The sequence below is a fragment of the Diospyros lotus genome, chromosome 11, assembly GCF_014633365.1.
Source record: "Diospyros lotus cultivar Yz01 chromosome 11, ASM1463336v1, whole genome shotgun sequence".
Classification (NCBI taxonomy): domain Eukaryota; kingdom Viridiplantae; phylum Streptophyta; class Magnoliopsida; order Ericales; family Ebenaceae; genus Diospyros; species Diospyros lotus.
The window spans coordinates 7442337-7460904 of record NC_068348.1 but is presented as its reverse complement, the minus strand read 5'-3'; the positions used below and the strand labels follow the sequence as shown (position 1 = coordinate 7460904).

Sequence of the window (18568 nt, the reverse complement as noted above, 5' to 3'; positions counted from 1 at the left end):
CGCCACAGTCCGCCTACCTTAGTGGTCGGCCTGACCAAGCCCCATTTTTATTTCACTCCTTCTCTCTCTCTTTCTATTTCTCCCTCACCCAATCCCCCACTGTTCTTCCAGCTTGCTACCCATACAAAATACACAAGATTTCCTCAAGGATCTCTCCTCTAAACCCTCCATTTTTGGCATTTGAGGTATATATGGAAAATTTTGTGTGTTTTTGTATGGATTGATGCTCTATTGTGGAAATGAGTGTTGAGTAGGTTTGTGAATGGGAGCAATGATGTTGTGGTTGGTGATTTTGTTGCTGTTTTTGTGCTTTTGTTTGGGGGACCTTTAGTGTATCCTAAGCCCTATTTTCCCTTTTCCCCTTTTAACATGCACACTAAGTGTTCAATGAAGTGCCGCAACCAAGAATTTTCACACACATTGCACTATGAGTCGGGAGAGTGGAATGATTTATGTTTGGGGGATATTGTGGCACCCTTTGGCTTCCAGTATATATATATATATAATAAAATAATAAAAAAAAGAAAGAGAAATAATTGATTCTTTCCCTTCTTCATTCCAAGTCTCATGGTTGGTTTTGTGCTTGTAGGAACGATTCCGAGCAGAGATGGCATCCAAAACTCCCTATACTCCAGTTGCAAACAAGGGTAAAGCCATTGCGAAGAGTTCAAATGCTTCCAAACGGCCGCGAGCTGATCCTACATCCTACCCAATTTACCTTACTGCCAAAGCTGAAGAATGGGCCCGAGTGATACAATCATTGCCCCTCCACGGGGAGAGAGAAGTTAACCTTTCTAACATCAAGCTCACAGGCATTTCGGAAGTCATTCATGCTAAGAAGTGGCACAAATTTTGTGGTAAGCCTCACAAGATCTATCCATCAATGGTTCGAGAATTCTTCGCCAATTTTAACGATAACATTCTTAGAGGTGACGATGAGGATAAGGAAGATCATGCCTTCCATACATATGTGAGAGAAGTGTGGGTGCCATTCAGTCCTGACATAATCCAGCAATTTTATCAAGTGGCACCAGGGACAAATCTCCCAGACATAGCAGATTGAAATCAAGTGATCAGTTTTTGCTTCATTGAAGACATTCCACCGGTGTGGTCACACCACAATGTGTTGCTCCATAACAAGCTCAATTTCAAGGCAAATATTTTCCATTACATATTGTCCTATAATATAGCTCCATCATCGCACATGACTAAGATTTATCCTCCCTGAATGTAGCTGCTATATGCCTTGGCTACTTGACATGATTTGAATTTTGGCGAGCACATTTTCCAACAAATTGTCACCCTCGCCTTGACCAAGGGTAGCAAGAAAAGAATTTATTTTCCAGCACTCATCTCGGTATTGTGTAAGCAAACAAAAGTCCCTACATCATTATCTGAGCTTGATAAGACAAAACCCATAATCATCAATCTCTATACTATCCGACAGTCATAGACTCAGATTGCCCAGCGCCGACATGCAGCTCAAATGCAAGATGCAGAGGCCGAGGAAGAAGCTGAAGCTGAGAAGTACATGGAACCAGAAGCACCATAAGTAGTGAGGCCACCACCCTGGCGCTGACCTGAAGGGATCAACTTCGGCCCCACCTTAGAGGCCATGCAAGCATAGATACAAGCAAATCGAGAAGAGCAAGATCAGCAATTCCAATTGTTGCAAGAGCCAACCTTTGTACCCAGCATGAAGAGGTTAGATTCATGTTCGCCCAGCTACTCCAGTACCAGCCACCACCACCTCCTAAAGACCATTGACTCACTCTAGCTATCACTTATTATGGCCTGAGGAGTACCGGAACGTGTAAAATATTTTTTTTGAGGAAAGTCACCATTGCCTAGTTGCCATTAGTCGGTAATGCCACTACTTCGACGCACCACTAAGATGTATAAATTGGAAAATGAGGGCATAAACGGTCCCATGAAGTAAATGCCCAAAACATCGAGCAACTCAACCTCAAGAATGCCATATAAAGGCATCTCTTGCTTCCTGGATATGTTCCCCATTCTTTGGCACTGGTCACCCTTTTTCATCAAAGTGTGAGTACCTTAGCTGCGGTCTTCGTCGCCCTAAAGTGTCCACCATATGGAGAAGCATAACACTGCCCCAAGATCAGTTCCATTTCGTCTTTTGGGACACACCTCCGAATTACTTGGTTGACACCTTATAGGTAAAGAATAGGATCCTCCCAAAAGTAATACTTAAGATCTGAAAAGAACTTTTTGCACTGATGGTAGTTGAAATCTGGAGGCACAATATTACTTGTAAGATAATTCACATAATCGGCATACCAAGGTGCCTCTGTTCCGCTGGTTGCCTGCTCCACTCTGAAAAGTTGTTCATCTGAAAATTTCTCATTAATGTCATTTGTTTCAGAATGATCAAGTTGTTCCACTCTAAAGAGGTGGTCATCCACCACATTCTTTCATCCCTTCTTATCCTGAATTTCCAAATCAAATTCTTGGAAAGTAATATCCATCGAATTAGCCTCGGTTTTGCATCTTTTTTTTGAAAATAGATATTTCAAGGCCGCATGATCTATATAGACTATCACTTTTGATCCAATGAGATAAGGGCGACAAAAATTTTCAAATGCAAATACTACTGCTAGTAACTTTTTTTCAGTAGTGGCGTAATTCATTTGAGCATCATTAAGTGTCCTACTAGCATACTAAATAACATATAAGCTTTTATCCCTTCGTTGTCCCAAGACTGCCCCAACTGCATAATCACTAGCATCGCACATGAGTTTGAACGACATATCCCAATCTGGTGCTACAATCACGGGTGTTAAAGTCAACTTTTCCTTAAGAGTGTTGAAGGACTTCAAACACTTCTCAAAAAGTCAAATTTTGCATCGTTTTGCAGTAAGTTGTGTTAGTGTAAGTGCTCTAGACCCAATCAGATTGGGCACGTTGTACACTGACAATTGTAATCATGTTTATTATTTGAATAAGGAGTTGTTCAAATTTACAAGAAGTCATTCTATTAGTTTCTTGTTATTATTGTAATAACCAAATGAAACTAGATAGAAGTCCATATGATGTATACTGTGAATAATATATAAAGATGTGAGATGATGCATCACAGTTTCTGGACATCATTAAACGTCCCAACTCGTAGCAATGTCAAAGATGGACATTGACAATTGCGGTAAGACTTATATGTGCAATGTTTTTTTCTATGTGATAGCAATGGGGGTCTCACACCCATAGGCATGGGGATGCCTAGACAAGTACATAGGTGACCAATGTTGGAGAACGTGTCACTGGACATGACTCGCCATGAGAATCCATTTTGGTTATATGTTGATGGTATTCTCATATGAGATGGGTGTAACTAATCCTTGGACCTGAGGTTGTCACGGTCATCTCATAAGAAGACTGGTATGCTTTGACATCGTTTCGATTGGCCTAGACAAAGGCTGCACGTGGGCGATCGTTGGGTATATCATGAGGTTTATGGAGATAGGTGTATAACCAAGATGAGACTCGTCTATCCCTTGATAGAGGATGGTGTATCTAAGGCGCCTTTGGTGGATATTCACTTTAAATCCATGGCCATGGTAAAAGAGATCAATAAAGAGTTATTGATTTACTTTCTATTAAGTGAAGATATCCAGAAAACCAAAGAAAACTCATGTGATCGTTATCAAGTAACACATCGCCATACTTGAGATCACATAAGATACATTGATGAGATGATCGAATTACACGGTAACCATGCTCGTGAAAGGTTATTTGCGGATTTTAAATCCTTCTGAATAATTGGGTAGGCATGACGCCTTGCTAGAGGCCAATCTTGTCTTATGTGTTTGTACCGACACATTGCTAACATATTCGGAAGCCTAATGAGTCATACGCAATAGGCACAGTCCATGTCTTAAACCAGGAGAGTGGACCTATGGTTAAGTGGGACACTTTGGCAAGAAATTGTGCCGTCGTAGGTTCTCACGGAAAAAGAACAAATAGACGTAATGACGTCGATATGGTGAGGGGTCGTCATAATGGAAAGAGTTTCCTAAAATGACAATTAATTAAATTAGGAAGGAGTTTCTAATTTAATAATTTTCTATTTGTTGGAGTGGCAAATACGAAATAAAATATATTTGGGCTTAAGTTAATATTTGGACTAAATTTGATTTGGGCCAAATATTAAATATTATATTTGGACTAAATTGGATTTGGACCAAATATTAAATTAAATATTATATTTGGACTAAATTGGATTTGGGCAAAATATTAAATATTAAATTTAGACCAAATTAGATTTGGGCTAAATATTAAATATTATATTTGGGTTTGAATTAGATTTGGGCCAAAATATTTTATTTAAACCTATAAAAGGATTTGGGCCATTTAATTATATTCCTAGTTGGACTAGAATAAGCCCATTTAATATTCTAATTAAATTAGAATTAATGGGCTAGCCCAATCCATTAGGGTTTTAGAAACCTTAAGATTTTTCTCTATAAATATCCCTTTATGGATTGCCCAAATCAGAGAGAGAAAAAGAGAGAATTTTTGGTGTCATTTTTCAAGAGTTGAAAAACGTATTGCCGTTCACTCTTCCCCATTTCTTTTGGCATCAATTTAAAACATGGGTGTTCTTTTTCAGTCCATAAACAAGCCGCGAAAAGGAGAAGGAGCTAGCACTCCTATTCTGCTCTCCTTGCCAACGGACGCATGCCGCGTATCACGAGTTAGAGGCCGGACGCTTGGACGGCTCGAATCGGCGAACGACTCGATAATCTAAAGGTTAAATTTATTTATTTGTTTGTGAATGATTTGATTTCAACGTTGATCCAATCGCCGGGATCGGGGTAAGTTCAAAAATTTTGAACTACGCTGTTTACCTCGTAGCGATCTTACTTTACTTTCAATGATATCAGAGCCATCGTCGAAATATTTCAATTCCTTACGTGCGAATTCGGTTATGTTGTTATTTGTGAAATAATTAAATAATTGTTGCGTTTGTATTTTTTTTGGTTGCAAAATGTTTTTGGTGAAAGGGAAAAAGTTCGTGTATGACATGAAAAAGGGAAAAACGGGGTTTGGGGTGCATACGTATGCACCGGGGTGTCCAAAGAGGCGGCCGAGCAGGGCCGAGGCGCGCTGGGCACGGCCTGGGGCGGCTTAGGCACGCGTAGGGCCCTGGCCAGATGTGGTTACGCGCGCTGGGGCGCAGCCAGGCGCGGCCGCGCACGTTTGTAGGCACTGCAAGGCGGCCCACGCGCACGCAAGGCGCTGCCCGCGGGTTCGACCCGCGAGCAATGCACCGCCTGCGGGTGCGACCCGCGTGCGACCTCCTCACCCCTTGCGCGGCCCACGCATACCCGGCCGTGCGCACCTAGCCCACCCAACACACGCCATGCGCGCCCCTAGTGCTCCCAATGGCCTTTTTGGCCTGGCAGCATGTGTGACATGCTGTTCGGTCGCCTCCCGGCCCCTCCCACACCCTCGGGCTTCGGTTTGACCCTTCCCTGAGGTCCACGTGAAGCACCCGGGTTGACCCTTCGGTGGCCCAGTGCGTTCCGTTCCCTTACGTGGGGCCCAGCCAAGTTGTTTGGCTATTTTTTATTATTTTTATCCAATCCATAAGTGTATGACACTTATGGGCCGTGATTAAAAATGGGTCAGGGCCGTTAATTGGATTATTTATTAATTATGGGCTGCTAGTGTATGTTTGACATGCATTGGTTGATCCAAGGCCTATTGAGCCTTGTTAGTTAGACTAATGGATGGAGCCCAAGCCCAACACAATTAAAATAATTTTGTTTTTCCAAAATTATACAAATTTTTAATTTATTGAAAGCGTTTCATTAAGTTTGAAATAGATGCGACAATTAATTAACATAATTGTGAATGAATCAATTAGATTGATTGCATGGGTGCATGGTATGGATCGAGTCGACCATTTATTTTATGTTGGGAATGAATACTTGTAAATTTGGTTTTTGAAATAGGGCCTGCGTGTTCTACCTCTCTTATACTCTGATGTACATTCTCTTCTCATCTCACTCCCCCTAAATGTAACTCGGGGTTTCTGATTCTATGTAATAGAATAAAATAGAGTAGTAATACTTGTGGTTTGTATGAAGATTAAGAGATGGAGCTAAATTGAAGACAAGATTCGAAGACTAACGAAGGCTTGAAGAATGTGCTTATGAAGCAAGATGTGATTCTTCACCTAGGTTTGACCCGCTAGCTTCCCTTCTATGGCTCGAGGGGGCTAGTCGTAGTTATCCATACCATACACCGGTTTGAGTCATTTATTATGCATTATTAATTTGATTAATTGCATGTGATGAGACCTAAGTAAATAAATAATAAATTCCTCATTAATATTAAGCCAACTTGCCTTCCATCATTATGAAGCATTAGGTTTCTAGCTGGCACTTGATTTGTTGAGTCACTCAAGGTTATGTGTAACCTATGATTCCTATGCTTCATGGGCCATGAGATGTCGCTGAATGATAGGTCCGATTTAACTAGAAAGGTGGGGTTTGTTGAGTCACTCAAGGCCTTACTGAGTATAGAGGCAAAGATTAGGAGTCACATAAGATGTGCTTAACAAGTAGTTGTCAACCCAATGAATCTAGGAGTTGCATGGAGATGCAATTGGTAGCAAGTACCTACCTAATCGATCCTAACACAATTTGCTGAGTCACTCAAGGTTGTGCGAGGGGAGATGGGATCCTAGCCCATTAGGAAATCTTCCAACGGGATTTCCCGAGTTATGTCTTGAGGGTGGCAAACTCGTAGAAAATAGTGGGAGCAATCATAAAATGTTACTTCTTGCAATTTATGATTTCGTAATTCAATATGATTATAATAATATCTCTATTCAGTTGTTGATCCAGAATGTCTGGAAACATGTCGATAAGATCGATACTCGAGGGAAATAATACCTTCAACGGACTAATTTCTATGACTGAGAGATCATCTTGAGGATAGTCCTCACATATGATAAGATACTTTATGCGATAGAGTGTTATCTTCTTACGAAGCCACCAGTTAAGGAAATAGTAGCACATTAGGCCTGGACGATGCACAAGGGTGATATGATCATTGCTTGGTGTATCGTCTTGGCTTCCATGACCCCAAAACATAGGTCGCATCATAAGAGTTATGATGCCTATGAGATCATGGCTAGGCTCAAGGATCATCTATTGAGAAGCATATCATAGAGATACGTTTTATCAATAGGTTGCTAGAGCTGAACTTGGGTATGGATGCCGAAACTTACCCTAGATTTGGTGCTACAGTCCATCCCTAACAGCTATGGAAAAGACTCTTGGAGAGTGGTTATCCATACTAAGGGAGACCGAACCTAAAATTGATTATAGGTCAAGGGAAGTGTTCTCTTAGTTGAAGGGCCCAAGGCGCATAGGGGCAAGCCTAAGAGTAAGAAAGCCAAAATGAAGAAGAGTTCTTCCATAGCGCAATCTGAAAAAGTCCAGAAGATCAAAACTCGAAAGAGCAAAGAGGATGCGATCTATCTCCACTATAATAAATCGGGAGGTGTAGAGTAAGAAGAGTTCTACTCAGGGCACTTCAGGTATTTATGTTATTGAAATTAATCTATTTACTTCTGATCAGTCCACATAAGTATTAGATATTGGATCTAATGCTCATATTTACACTTTCATGTATGGGCTTAGGAGTACAAGGACATTAATAATAGGAGAAGTGTACCTACACGTGGTAAATGGATCAAAAGTCGTTCCATTAATTGTAAGGACCTATTTATTGACATTGCCCACAAGGCTTGTATTGGAATTACATAACTGTTACTACAATCCTATTTTGACTAGGAATATAATTGCTAATTCTTGTTTGACAAGGATGGATATTCATTTTTATTTAAGGACAATAGTTGTTCGTTTGATAAAAATGAGTTGTTTTATGGTAAAACAACAGTACGTAACAATTTGTATGTCCTTGATGTTGATACTCCTATCAATAACATAAATATTAAGTGACTTAAATCAGGTGATTTAAATAGCACTTATTTATGCATTGTCGTATTAGCCATATAAATGAGACTTGCATATCCAACTTGAATAAAGATAGATAAATTAACACATTTGATTATGAATCATATGGTGCTTGCGAATCTTGTTTACTTGGCAAGATGACTAAGTCTCTTTTTAAAGTAAAGGGAGGCTACATAAGTGCTAGGATTTGTGCACATTGATGTGTATGGACCCATGTCCACCCAAGCTAGAGGTGGATATGTCTACTTCATAACCTTTACTGATGATAGATCATGTTTTGGTTATGTGTATCTTATGAGACACAAATTTGAGGCTTTTGAAAAAGTTCAAAGAATTTAGATTTGAAGTAGAGAAACAAACTGAGAAAAGTATCAAAGTACTTTGATCAGATCGAGGTGGTGAATACCTGAACAGTGAGTTTCTAGATTATCTAAAGTATAATGGGATTCTCTCACAATGGACTCCACCTGGAACACCAGAGATGAATGGTGTGTCTGAAAGGGGGAATAGGACCTTGTTAGACATGGTCTGGTCCATGATGAGTCGTACTAAACTTCCCATTTTATTTTTGGGATTCGCACTTCTCACCGCGATCTTTGTTTTGAACAAGGTTCCAAGTAAGTCAGTTACTCAAACTCCATATGAGATATGGAAAGGAAAGAAGCCAAATTTGTCTTTTCTTAAGATTTGGGGTTGTCAAATTTATGTTAAACGTGTTGACAGTAATAAGCTACAACCCAAATCAATGAGATGTCTATTTGTGGGATATCCAAATGGATATTACTTTTACCACCCATATGAACAAAAGGTGTTTTGTTGCCAAGCATGTGGTATTCCTTGAGAAGGAATTCTTAGATGTTGTGACTAGTGGGAGGAATGTTAAGCTCGAGTAAGATTCGAGGCAAACCACAAACAAATACTCCCCTCCAGGAACCCGAGAAAGATCACACACAAGAAGTTGTGTCAACTCCCCAACCTTCTACACAAGAACCTCATAGGTCAATGAGGGTTCGTCGCGAGTAAGAGAGATATGGATTTCTCATCTCGACACATGGAGATGTGCTTCTAGCTGAGAACGATGAACCTACTACCTATGATGAGACAATGTCTGACATTAACTCTGGGTTATGGCAGATGGATGACAAAACAGCTTTCCTTAAAGGAAACCTGGTCGAGGATGTGTATATGACACAGCCTGACAGTTTTGTTACTCATAAACATGCAAATAAGATTTGTAACTTGCAAAGGTCCATTTATGGACTAAGGCAAGTATCCCGGAGTTAGAATCAATGTTTTGATGAAAAGATCAAAAAGATTGATTTTTCACAAAAGGGAAGTTGATCCTTGTGTTTACAAGAAGGTTAGTGGGAGCGTAGTGGTCCTTTTAGTCCTATATGTGGACAATATATTGCTCATAGCGAATGGTGTTCCCATGATGCAATTAGTTAAAATATGGCTTTCAAAATATTTTCTCCATGAAGGATTTGTTAGGAACCGGCCAACCACGTAGCTTCGATTCTGCCTTCTTTGATCCGTAGAGTTGCAAGCGCAAACTCCTCCAAATCGGTCCACACAATCGACCCTTTTCCACGACGCCTCGAGTAGTACTAGAAAACCCTAGGCGCCTCCAAGAGAGATCCGAATTTTTCCTCTTCTTTTTTTTTCAGCTTCTTAAGTGGCCCTTTTATAAAGTAAAAACCCTAATTATGCCTTTGAAAAATCCTAAACGATTTAGGTTTGGCCCATAATCATATTGGGCTGAATCTCTCTTTTAAATTATGGAACGGGCTCGACCTAAGTGTGTAACCCCTTAGGTCCACCATTGGGCTAGATGTAGGCCAACTCTATTGGGCTATATGAAGGCCCAACTCATTAGATTAATTAAACTCTTTAATTAAACTTATGGGCTTCTTAATTAGCATATTTTATGGGCTTCTTAATTAAACTCTTTAATTAATAGTTTTAGAATTAATCAAATTAATTCTAAAACCCTACATATCATGGTTAACGTCTAGCAACATGCCATGAATACCTAGCCAACGATGAAAAACACGGACCTTTTCAATTGCAAATACCGTGCAGTAAAATCCTTTCATCAATCTATGTCCCGATTGAATTTAGAGTATGGTTTTATGACGAAACCCTAATCATTCAATAACTATGTATCCATTCCAGATTTATGACTTGATAGGTGAAATCAAAACACCTTTTGATTTCCACCTCACCTTGGCCAAGGATTTCCTCAATCATGAAATCATCGGAATACACAGGACATCTTCTCATCTTATCGATATTTCATGAATTCTATTTCGACATCCACAAGCCTTCATATGTGATAAGGTTACGCCCAGTGATAATTTGTTAATGACTCCATTGGAATCCAAAAAAGAACCAAAGCGTAACCAGTCAAATATAAGACTACCATGATGTCTCAAGTCTAAGGACCAATCTACACTATTGCAACACAGAAATTCCAATTCGACAATAAACAATTACCATTAGGAATTCTGTAGCGGGTCAGTTCAGTGTACTTATTCTTATAATAAGCACCCACATATATGCACTAGTGTCCACACACCAGTGTCTATGAAACAAGACATTCTCCTAATTGAGCATGCATCATATATGCTAGTCTATCCGAGTTATTAGTGTCCGATCCTAATAACTCTATGACTAGGAACATTTAAGATCAAGGCTTATAAGGAATATGTTTCATGATCGTCATCTCTATGCACGACCATATTCCATGAGCCTATTTGATCTATGGACTTTGTCAAGAATGGAAATAATAAAGACAACCATCAATGAAAAATAAAACATAATGCCTTACAATAATAATTGATTGAAGATAAAGAGTCACAATGAAAAAAATATGATCAATTACATGTAAATATAATTAGCTTGTGGGGCATAACTCTAACAGGATTTGGGAGAAGCAGCATATATTTTGGGAATAAGGATCTATAGAGATAGATCCAGGAGGTTGCTAGCACTCTCCCATAGCACGTACATTGACAGGGTGCTAAAGAGGTTTAGCATGAAAGATTCTAGGAGGAGAAGTCTTCCCATGTCACATGGAATACATCTCTCTAAGGCTATGTGTTTGAAGACACAAGATGAGAGAGATAAGATGAGTCGAGCACAGTATACCTTGGCTATTGGCTCAATCATGTATGCCATGATATGTACGAGGCCTGATATCGCATATATTTTGAGCATATGTAGTAGATATCAAGCTTATCCAGGTGAGAAACACTGGATTGCTGTGAAAAACATTCTTAAGTACTTGTGAAGCACTAAAGAGATGTTTTTTCCATATGGAGAATGAGAGCATACCATGAAGGGGTTCATGAATGCCAGTTTCCAATTCGACCATGATGATTTTAAATCACGTACAGTCGAAATTCATATTCTGCCTATATGGATGGGCCATGAGTTGGAAAAGTTCTAACAAGAGATAGTGGCAGATTCAACAACTGAAGTCAAATACATAACAACCTTCGAAGCAGCTAAGGAGGTTGTATGGATCCATAAGTTCACTGATGAACTTAAAGTGGTGTCCAGGATTGTTGATCCAATAATAGTTATTGGGACAACAATGGAGCCATTGCGTAAGCGAAGGAACCACGGTTTCATCAACGGATCAAATTTGTATTACGACATCACCATATGATAATGGAGATTATCAGCTGAGGTGACATATATAGAGAAAGTGTCGATAGATGACAACGTCGTAGATCCCTTGACTAAAGCTCTGTCCTAGGAGAAACGTGAAAGTCATGTTCGATCATTAGGTATAAGATACATGAGTGATTGGCTCTAGTACAAGTGGGAGAATGTTAGTCTAGGTGCTCTAGACCCAATCAGATTGGGCATGTTGTACACTGACAATTGTAATCATGTTTATTATTTGAATAAGGAGTTGTTCAAATTTACAAGAAGTCATTCTATTAGTTTCTTGTTATTATTGTAATAACCGAATGAAACTAGATAGAAGTCCATATGATATATACTGTGAATAATATATAAAGATGTGAGATGATGCATCACAGTTTCTAGATATCATTAAACGTCCCAAGTCGTAGCAATGTCAAGGATGGACATTGACAATTGCGGTAAGACTTGTATGTGCTATGTTTTTGCTATGTGATAGCAATGGGGTCTCACACCCATAGGCATTGTGATGCCTAGACAAGTACATAGGTGACTAATGTTGGAGAACGTGTCACTGGACATGACTCGCCATGAGAATCCATTTTGGTTATATGTTGATGGTATTCTCATACGAGATGGGTGTAACTAATCCTTGGACCTGAGGTTGTCACGGTCATCTCATAAGAAGACCGGTATGCTTTGACATCGTTTCGATGGGCCTAGACAAAGGCTGCACGTGGGCAATCGTTGAGTATATCGTGAGGCTTATGGAGATGGGTGTATAACCAAGATGAGACTCGTCTATCCCTTGATAGAGGATGATGTATCTAAGGCGCCATCGGTGGATATTCACTTTAAATCCATGGCCATGGTAAAAGAGATCAATAAGGAGTTATTGATTTACTTTCTATTAAGTGAAGATATCCAGAAGACCGAAGAAAACTCATGTGATCGTTATCAAGCAACACATCACCATACTTGAGATCACATAAGATACATTGATGAGATGATCGAATTACACGATAACCATGCTCGTGAAAGATTATTTACAGATTATAAATCCTTCTGAATAATTGGGTAGGCATGACGCCTTGCTAGAGGCCAATCTTGTCTTATGTGTTTGTACCGACACATTGCCAACATATTCGGAAGCCTAATGAGTCATACGCAATAGGCACGGTCCCTGGCTTAAATTAGGAGAGTGGACGTATGGTTAAGTGGGACACTTCGGCAAGAAGTTGTGCCGTCGTAGGTTCTCACGAAAAAAGAACAAATAGACGTAATGACGTCGATATGGCCAGAGGTCGTCATAATGGAAAGAGTTTCCTAAAATGGCAATTAATTAAATTAAGGAGGAGTTTCTAATTTAATAATTTTCTATTTGTTGGAGTGGCAAATACGAAATAAAATATATTTGGGCTTAAGTTAATATTTGGACTAAATTTGATTTGGGCCAAATATTAAATATTATATTTGGACTAAATTGGATTTGGGCCAAATATTAAAATAAATATTATATTTGGACTAAATTGGATTTGGGCTAAATATTAAATATTAAATTTAAACCAAATTAGATTTGCGCTAAATATTAAATATTATATTTGGGCTTGAATTAGATTTGGACCAAAATATTTTATTTAAATCTATAAAAGGATTTGAGCCATTTAATTATATTTCTAGTTGGACTAGAATAAACCCACTTAAGATTCTAATTAAATTAGAATTAATGGGCTAGCCCAATCCATTAGAGTTTTAGAAACCCTAGGATTTTTCTCTATAAATATCCCTTTATGGGTTGCCCAAATCAGAGAGAGAAAAAGAGAGAATTTTTGGTGTCGTTTTTCAAAAGTTGAAAAACGTATTGCCGTTCACTCTTGCTCGTTTCTTTTGGCATCAATTTGAAACGTGGGCGTTCTTTTTCCATCCATACACAAGCCGCGAAAAGGAGAAGGAGCTAGCACTCCTATTCCGCTCTCCTTGCCAACGGACGCGTGCCGCGTATCACGAGTTAGAGGTCGAACACTTGAACGGCTCGAATCGGCGAACGACTCGATAATCTAAAGGTTAGATTTATTTATTTGTTTGTGAATGATTTGATTTCGACGTTGATCCAATCGTCGGGATCGGGGTAAGTTAAAAAATTTTGAAATATGTTGTTTGCCCCGTAGCGATCTTGCTTTACTTTCAAGTTACACAAGGGCTTTGTAATCTTGGAAAAATCCTTGATAAATCGTCTGTAAAATCCAGCATGACCCAAGAAGCTTTTGATACCCTTGACTGACGGTTGCAGAGGGAGTTTCTCAATTACTTGAATTTTTGCTTTGTCGACCTCTATGCCCCTTACTGAAATCTGGTGTCCTAACAAAATTCCTTCTTAGACCATAAAGTGACACTTCTCCCAATTAAGCACGAGATTTGTTTCTTCATAGCGCCTTAAAACAAAAGTCAAGTTCTCTAAACATTGGTCAAATAATGAACCAAAAACTAAGAAATCATCCATGAATACTTCAATAAATCTCTCCACTATGTCTGAAAAAATTGACATCGTGCAGTGTTGAAATGTAGCAGGTGCATTGCATAAGCTAAAAGGCATCCATCGGTATGCAAATGTGCCATATGGACAAGTGAACGTTGTTTTCTCTTGATCTTCTGGAGCTATTGGAATTTGGTTGTATCCCGAGTAGTCGTTAAGGAAACAATAGTGGGAATGGCCTGCTAGATGCTCCAACATTTTATCAATGAATGGTAAGGGAAAGTGAACTTCCCAGGTTGCGTCATTCAACTTGCGATAATCTATGCAGATCCGTCATCCTATAGTTAGCCAGATTGGAATGAGCTCGTTGTGTTCATTCTTTTCCATTGTGATACCTCCTTTTTTCGGCACAACCTGAACAGGGCTAACCCATGCACCATCTGATATGGAATAAATAATCCTAGCATCAAGCAATTTCAATACCTCAGCTCTGATCACTTCTTGAAGATGAGGATTTAATTGGCGCTGATGTTGCACTACCGGCTTATAGGTTCATTCGATGAGGATTTTGTGCATGTAAAGGGAAGTACTAATGCCCTTGATATCAGCTATAGTAAATCCAATAGCCGATTTGTATTCTCGAAGCACCCGAAGTAATTTATCTTCCTCGTCCTTACTGATAGAATTTGCAATGATAACTGGGAGGGTAGAAGACTCACCAAGATAAGCATACCGAAGATGAGGTGGCAATTGTGTAACATCCCGCATCGAGCGATAGGAATGACCATAACAACTTACCCTAATGGGCTTACGCGAACTTCCCAATGAGTCACCTATCATTAAGCTTCCCCAGCTCAAGCACTCTTAACCCGAGAGTTCTTTGCATACATTCAGCCCACAAGGTGTCCAGCTGGTGTTATTTCCTTCCTTACTTATCCTAGATATATACTACCCTTCTCTAAGCTCTTTGGGTATTACATTTTCCCTTCCTTAAGCACATGACATCCTCGTCATGTGACCATACAACTGGTCCTAGATCTTTTCCCCTTTGAAGGCTGCCATCCTAGAAGCCTGCTAGGAGCCGCTCCTTGTACAGGCCCTCGAACCCTGGCGCCACTCCCCGCCCTCATTGAACCGCCTTCACCAAGGGTCAGCTCTGATACCACCTGTAACATCCAGCATCGAGCGATAGGAAGGACCGAAATAACTTACCCTGATGGGCCTACGTGAACTTTTCAGGGGGTCACCCATCCTTGAGCTTTCCCAGCTCAAGCATGCTTAACCTGGGAGTTCTTTGCTTACATTCATCCCAAAAGATGTCCAGTTGGTGTTATTTCATTCCTTACTTATCCTCGATATATGCTACCTTTTTCTAGGCTCTCGGGGTATTACAAATTACATAAGCTCAAGTTTAGGAGCTTGCTGAATGGAGGGTAGCGGTCGTGGAGGACCTATGCATAACGGCACATATTGCTTCATTGTTCTGATCGATTCTAACCCCCTGCAAGTACCTAGCGCACTCTTCAATAGTGGTTGAATTCGACCTTTCGTCTTGTGAATGCATAATGCATGCTTCCCAAGGGTTCGACGGGTGGTCCAATGTGAAAATGTTTGCTACCTTTCTATCCACAATCTCAATCTGAAAACAAGAATCTAACGGATTAGGAAATTTGAGTGCTTTGAATACGTTAAAAGTAATTTGCTCCTCATTTAACCTTAGCATGAGTTGTCCTTTCTGCACATCAATCAATGATTGCCTAGTAGCTAAGAAGGGTCGACCCAAAATCAGCGGAACATCTCTGTCCTTTCCCATGTCCAAAATGACGAAAGCAGCTGGGAATATAAATTGTCCACTTTCACCGAGATGTCATCAACAATTCCACGTGGATGTTTCACTGATCTATTCGCTAATTGCAATAACATCCTTGTAGGCTTTGCTTCTCCTAGCCCAAGTTCCCTGAAAATAGAATAAGACATTAAATTAATACTAGCACCCAAATCACATAAAGCTTGTTTAAAATATAAACTACCAATGGTACAAGGGATAGTAAAACTCCTTGGATCCTTCAATTTTGGTGGTAGCTTATTTTGCAATATAGCACTACTCTCCGTCAACATGACAATCTCGTGCTCATCCAGCTTCCTCTTATTCGAAAAGATCTCATTCATGAACTTTGCATAGCTGGGTATTTGGGCTAAGGCATCCGCAAATGGTATATTAATATGAAGTTTTTTTAATACCTCCAAAAATTTCTCAAATTGCTTGTCCATCTTGTGTTTGCGCAACCTTTGAGGGAATGGAATTGGAGGGACATATGGCTTCGTTGGTGGTGGCATCACCTTCTCTTGGAGCTCTTGTTTAGCTGGAGCTTCTTGTTTCTCTTGATTATCTAGAGCTTCGGACTCATCTGATTCGGCTGGTGTCCCTCGAAAAGGTTATGAAGCTCCCTAACCGATTTATTTTGGATAGATCCTCATATTGTAGAATCAACTGCAGAGCGGCTATAAGGAGTGAGCCTAGCATAGAAAAAATGATTTTGAGCTGGTAGTGGAAAACCATGACTAAGACACTTTCTCAACAACTCCTTATATCTCTCCCATGCTTCATGAAAATTTTTAGACTCAGATTGTTGAAAAGTTGAAATCTCATGCTTAAGCTTGTTAATCTTGGCTGGTGGGAAGTATTTGAGTGTGAACTTCTGTACCAAATCTACCCATGTAATAATACTGCCCGGTGGTAATGAGTCTAACCACTCTCGAGCCCTATCCTTCGAAGTGTGAGGGAAAAAGACGCATCGTCAGTGTCTTTTCATTAATTCCTTGGTCCTTGAAATTCCCACAATACTCTAGAAATCGAGATAGGTGGTAGTGTGGATTTTCATCACTCATTCCATAAAAAGGTATGTTGTTGGCGAAGAGATTGATCACATCCGGCCTCAACTGAAAGTTCTCATGCCCGTAGAGAGGATAGATTATACTTGACTGATTCTCAATCATTGGGGGCATCATGAAGTCCCCCATCAGAATGTCTCTTTCGTTAACTTTAGCGGGCTGAGCCATTTGAACAAGTTGATTGGCGTTATCACCCATGTTATTCATTTGCTCTTCCCTCTTTGCTTTCTGTTCACGACGCCTTTGATGGAACATTCTTTCTATCTCAGAATCGAACTCACAGATATCCGAACATTCTGAACAACTCATGCACTATCTCAATCCCTATACACACACACAAATTGAAATAGCTCAACCCAGAAAATAATGAAAACAAAATTTGACAGTTAAAGCTAATATTAGTCAAAGCAGTAATCAAAAGAGCTAGTCCCTAGCAATGGCGCCAAAAACTTGTCAACCTCTCACTATATACTCTCTACCCCCCCCCCCCAAGTGGACGAGTTGAAGCAAATAGTATAACAATAAGTAGGGGTCTCGTATCCACGAGGATTAACTTTTGACATCTACTCTAATGGATTTAACCTTAACCTAACACACACATTGGTATAACTATTAACAATGACTTCAACTATAATGAAAACTAATTTACTAATAAAATATGCAATTAAAACAATTTTTTCGATTCAAAACTCACAAAGCTAAGGCACTAGGGTTTGTGAATCCACCGCCGGCCTTCTATGATTCAATTGTTTATTACTCGAATCTTGTTATTCCTTATCTTAGGCTGAAAATCAATGATTCAATTACAACCAAAAGCCTCTCTCGATGGTCATTCGATTCTATGTATATATATCATATTAACTATCTCTAATTAACCTTCAAACATATAAACATGCATTCAATCACAGTGATTATCATAAAATGATTTCACATGGCATAACGGTATCTCTACCTATTATAGGACCATACGTTGTTTGTTACCATGTCTAATCTGTATTGAATCTTTCGAAAGCAATACAAATCACAAATACATTTCAATGGAGATCAGGTATCAAAACGACATTATGAACATAACAAACAATCAACCCAAATGAATAAAAAAATAACAAATTGAGTAACTTTAAATCAAACCATTAGAAGTCGAGATTTCATCATTTACCCTAGCTATAAACACTTAGCAATGCATTCTTACAATCAAAAGAAAAAGAAAAGAGTCAAAATTCATAGCAAAAATTGATAAAGAAAAAGAAAAATACAACCAAAAGTATAGTCTTCAAGTTGCCTTCTTTCACCCTTTCAATTTTCCGTCGGCTTCTCTTCCCAAAAACTCCCCCAAAACTCCAAGATGGAGCCTTTATATAGCCATCCCTAAGGTTTTCGAGTCGTGCTCCGTGAAAACTCTCGTTCCCCATTTGTAATACCTCGAGAGCCTAGAGAAGTTAGTATATATCGAGGATAGTGTAAGAAATGAAACAACACCAGCTGGATACCTTTTGGTCTGAATGTTGGCAAAGAACTCCCAAGTTAAGCGTGCTTAACC

General features: G+C 39.5%; 1 protein-coding gene and 1 non-coding gene across 2 annotated transcripts in view; both read left to right on the top strand.

Moving 5' to 3' along the window:
• Positions 1–596: 596 nt before the first annotated feature.
• The window catches only part of LOC127813392 (uncharacterized), a 30994-nt gene continuing 13022 nt past the window's right edge, over positions 597–18568 (top strand). The window contains exon 1 of the mRNA XM_052354339.1: positions 597–857. Coding sequence (XP_052210299.1) covers positions 608–857 — 250 coding nt within the window. The 5' untranslated portion in view covers positions 597–607. The remainder of the gene's footprint in view (positions 858–18568) is intronic.
• On the top strand, positions 16690–16796 carry LOC127813800 (small nucleolar RNA R71). The gene has a single exon (XR_008026206.1). It is a non-coding gene; the product is annotated as a small nucleolar RNA R71 (small nucleolar RNA).